Raw genomic sequence first — 4,704 nt, forward strand, 5'->3', positions numbered from 1 at the left:
ATATTGCTCTTATGGGTCTCAACCTGGGGGAGGAAACCAGGAGGGGGAAAAGGGTTCGGGTTGTTTGTTTGGTTTTTTACCTGTACTATCGCCTCCAAGGATGTGTTTTGCTTTAAAAAAAGAGACAGAAAAGTTAGAAAGGCTTTTTACTAATTAACTTTGATATATTTATATACATGAAAAAACACAAAATTATTAATTCTTACCACTCTGAAATCACCATCTATATCAGAATCTTCACAGATATCTTCATGGGGTACATTTCTTCTCTTTAACAAGTGCTCATCTCTTTTGTTCTTTAAAGAAAAAATGTATTTGCTATGTTTAGAAGCTCGGCATTTTTGCAATGGCTAAGAAGATTTTTAAAGCATTGGTAAGAGTTATGGATGTTAATAACTCAGCATTCAAGAATGTGTTTTAGTAGTACAGACATTTACCTTTACCTTTCTGAAGAACAGTATAGTTATCTATTGATACACACCAGTAGCAATGAAGAATGTACTGTAGTGGCACAATGATGACCCACAGATACCGATACCCATATTCCTTTACTCAGGCTGCTAAACTTTCTAAATTTTCCTGCTCATCTCAGAAGTAACCACTGACAATTTTTTTTTAAATCTGAAAGGCTCTAAAGTTTTGAAGGCAGCCATTTTCAGCAGTTTCATTTCTATATGCATCTCACTTTGGGTAGTTATACTGGAAGATTTCTTGTTTTGGGCCAAACTGTGCAAGTGAGACCATGTAAAAAGTCTCAAGTGAGACAAATTGAAGACTTCTCTCCCCATCACCAAAATCTTTATGGAACTTCCTCTGACCTCAGCCAGGTATCCCAAAATATGTTATGACAGAACTACAGAATCTCATGACGGTCAAGGGCCTGAAGATGATGATGCAAGTGCTGAAGATAACAGGTTGGCAAATTAAAAGATCTCTTACAGAATAGTAAACACAGAAATAATCTATATCTGATAAAACACGTCCAGATAAAAGCAACTGTGCTTTACTTTAAAAAAAAAAAAAACCAAAAAACTATTACCCTATTGCCATAGTTTCTGCATCTTCAAAAAGCTAATAAAAAGTATTTTTTGTGATGTCAAGTCCCTCCTCTCAAAATTCATAGGAAGTATTAAAAAACCCCTTTGCAATTTTTTTTCATCACACACCAATTGCTGTAGACTTGCCGATACTAATTTTAATTATTTTAAGAATGATTGCTCAGCTCACTCTGGCAATTATGTTGCCATTCTTCTCTCCCCCACAGGGCTAACTTCTGGGTGTGCTTGACAATCTTCTGTAATGAGTTTGAAGCCTGCCAGTTCAGTCCACTGATCCCTCCTCCAGCAGCTGGCAGGTGAAAAGATAAGGCAACACACAATTTTTGTCACTATAAGGTCACCCAACCCTGCTTTGCATGGTGGCTTTGTTCTGCTGAACTGGCTAAGATAAGTTAAGGGTTTATGGCAATTAAGCCTTGCCTCTCAGTATGCTTTGGGCTATGACTGATTGTTGAATTAGTGTCAGAATTAGTAGCCTTGACCCAATTTATTTGCATGTAGTAAGGAAAACAGTTATTATTTGTATTTTACTGAGGACAGTTCATGGTAATATCGCTTCATTATTAGAAGCAAAGTTTACATAAAACCTAAGCAAAGTCCAGGATATAGAGCAAGGGTCAAATTCACTGGGCCCTACAGGCTGGATCCTGACCCTGGGGTTTTTCATGGGCCATATGGGTGCTGCTTTGGCTTTAATTTGGAACCCAAAAAGTTAATGTTGCTGCTACTTGCCCCCTCCCTCCTTTTCCCTTGCCACTGATATCAGTCACCAGCAGCAACTGAAAATACCAATTTAAGCAGCAGCAGAAAAAGGGAGGAGAGGTGAGAAACATTAACTCCCCAGGTTTCAAAGCCATGCCAAACAGTAGGGATTAACTTCACTGCCACAGGGACTCTGGCAACCTCAGCAATAAACCCCATAGGCTGAATCCAGCCTTTGAGAGCAAGTGGTCTAGCCTGTGAGCAGCCCTTCAGGTCAGAGCCAGCCCATGGGATGTTTGACATCCCTAATATAGAGAGTAGTTTTTAAACACCACACATGCTGAAGGATTTCTTAGACATCAGATAACCGGATGGGGCAACTGGTACCTGTTCATTAAGCTAATTTGAGCCAAGCAACAAATAAAAGAATAATATATGGGCTGATTATCAGTGAGAATTATTTGGATCACAGAAGTTTGCATAACTAGTTGAAATAAAACTTCTTCAACTAGTTTACAGGAATACAACTTAGGTGAAGTTCTTAGATTCTGACTTGGTAACATCTGCCTTTCAAAAGCTTCCCTCGCACTGAAACAGTCCAAATGTCTGCACAAATTTTATAAAAAGAAAGATTGGCAGCATCTTTCACAAAGATCTACAAAAGAATATGCACTGTGATCATACAGATATTGGTAACTCAAAATTCTGAGACATCAAGTTATTTTTCAAAGGAGCAATGTTAACTGATCTCACCTTTCTTAACTCCACAACAACTTCATTTCGTTGTCTTCTCATAGTCTGAAAAGTTGAAGCCAGAACAATTAAATAACATTCCAAATCTGGACCTAGTGACCATTATGGTTTTCCCTATATTTAAGACTTTAATTAAACCATTTTTCTTTCAACTGAGGCCATCAAAATCGGATTTTTTTTTATATAAAAAACAATAGTCAGTTAGGAAACTAATTAGAAACTAATTCCTTTACTACAAACCACTTTTGGTCAATGAAATGCTTATTAAATGAACATGTATACAAGTACAGGTCCTTTCCTTATTTGAAGGTTGAGGAAAAAACATTTTAATCGTTGAAAAGGTTAACCTGCCCACACTGGCCTCCCTTTAATTGTTAATAATATTTAACAATTATTTTGTTGTCTCTGCTCTCATTCATCACACAAATGGGCAACATGTCCTGCATTTGGGTAACTGAACACTTCAAATAATTAACTCTTTATTCAACTATTTAAGAATATGCTAACAGATGTCTACAATGTAAGTAAAGGGGGAAAAAAAAAATCAAATGGGGAGCGCACAACACAGAAATAAATCAATGACGTACTTAACACAGGACCATGGGACAAGCAAGTTGTTTTATATCACATAACACGGCAACAGTAAAAAAAACCTATTCCAAATATTATTACAAACTAGTGAAGAGCAGTCATTTCGCAGCTATGGTTTCAACTGCATTATTTGCCAGACCAAACACACTTGCTCTCTGGCCCAATTAATCTAATGATCTGCAAAGCTCTAGCACTTTCACAAAACAGCTTAGTCTGCAGATCAGGTCACTCACCTGGGGTGGAGGAAGATGGGGGTTGGGGGTGGGAAATGCACTGAATCCCCTGAAGAATAAGAAATTAAACCCAGGCCACCTATATTCCACTTGCATGCTCTAACCACAAGGCTATCCTAGAAAAACAGTGACATTGTTACCATCTCTTCTAGCCACATTCTGAAAGAAAAATATGAGCCCTGTTTGGTTTCTAAAAGAAAGGGGATAAGTGAGATCAGTCTTAAGATCTTGAGCCCCTGTCCCCTACTGGAGCCCTTGGGCAGCTTACCAATACTGGTTATTGAAACCCATTCTAAAGGCATCTAATTCCCCCCAGGCATTTTAAAGGGTGTATAACTGAATCAACAGCCTACTAATTTTGCCCTGGTGCCCAGGACTCAGTATCACAAACCTGAAGGCCTCTTGTGGATCTTGCCCTTAAAGCTGAACAAACTATTGCAGCAGAAGACTAATGCAATGGAAGTAAAGTTACTCTACTTGCATTCAAATCATAAGGCACATCTAAACATATGCTTTACTGCAGAGCTGACTAATTAGCTCCACAGTAAAGCATCACTGTCTACATGTGGGTTGATATTAGTAAACTAAAACTCTGCCATAAGATAATACTGTTGGGGACAGTACTCTCGTACACCAGAATCATTTACCATGCTGAAATGGATGTATAGAGGCTGACTGCAGATGTAAATTACATCTGGTCAGCCCAACCAGCTGGGGGCCTACTCTGCTGCCCTGGCTCAAGTTGTTATCCCAGGCACACATATAGACGCTGCACCTGGGAACAGTTTAGTCCAGCTTGAAATGGCCACAGTTTACTGCTTTGTATTAACTACATGGGTAGATGCACCAATGAAGTTTAACTTCCTTGTACGAACCATAATTAGAGCATCTGATAATTGCTCTTAAACTCACTTGAATTCATGACTGGTATGCTTAGTTTGTGATTCTCAACCTTAAGATTTCAGTTTTAGTGCTTCCCCCATGTGTATGGATTACAATGCAGCTTGTTATCACACAGTAAAATTCACCAATACTTTGATTTATTGCACACTGCCTCATTAAGAAACTGGGGGGCTGTGGCGTAGACACCCACACAGTCAAATGGGTCACCAGGTGGCTGGAGGGCCGCACCCAGAGGGTGGTAGTGGATGGTTCCTTCTCAACCTGGAAGGACGTGGGAAGTGGGGTTCCGCAGGGCTCGGTCCTCGGGCCCATGCTGTTCAACATCTTCATGAGTGATTTGGACGAGGGTGTAAAAAGCACCCTGTTCAAATCTGCTGATGACACTAAGATGTGGGGGGATGTGGGCACACTAGAAGGAAGCAACAGGCTACAATCTGACCTAGACAGGTTACAAGGGTGGGCGG

The 4,704-nt window shown here is 39.6% G+C and overlaps 1 protein-coding gene across 1 annotated transcript in view; it reads right to left on the reverse strand.

The window, feature by feature from the left end:
* The window catches only part of KPNA4 (karyopherin subunit alpha 4), a 37,451-nt gene extending 33,608 nt beyond the window's left edge, over window positions 1-3,843 (reverse strand). The window contains exons 1-4 of the mRNA XM_019503228.1: window positions 3,338-3,843; window positions 2,514-2,558; window positions 207-296; window positions 81-110 (exon numbers count right to left, since the gene is read on the reverse strand). Of these exons, the coding sequence (XP_019358773.1) occupies window positions 81-110; window positions 207-296; window positions 2,514-2,558; window positions 3,338-3,433 (261 nt within the window). The 5' untranslated portion in view covers window positions 3,434-3,843. The remainder of the gene's footprint in view (window positions 1-80; window positions 111-206; window positions 297-2,513; window positions 2,559-3,337) is intronic.
* Window positions 3,844-4,704: the final 861 nt, after the last annotated feature.

Source organism: Gavialis gangeticus, unplaced genomic scaffold (genome assembly GCF_001723915.1).
Source record: "Gavialis gangeticus isolate Ggan-Ray unplaced genomic scaffold, GavGan_comp1, whole genome shotgun sequence".
In the NCBI taxonomy this organism is placed as follows: Eukaryota; Metazoa; Chordata; order Crocodylia; family Gavialidae; genus Gavialis; species Gavialis gangeticus.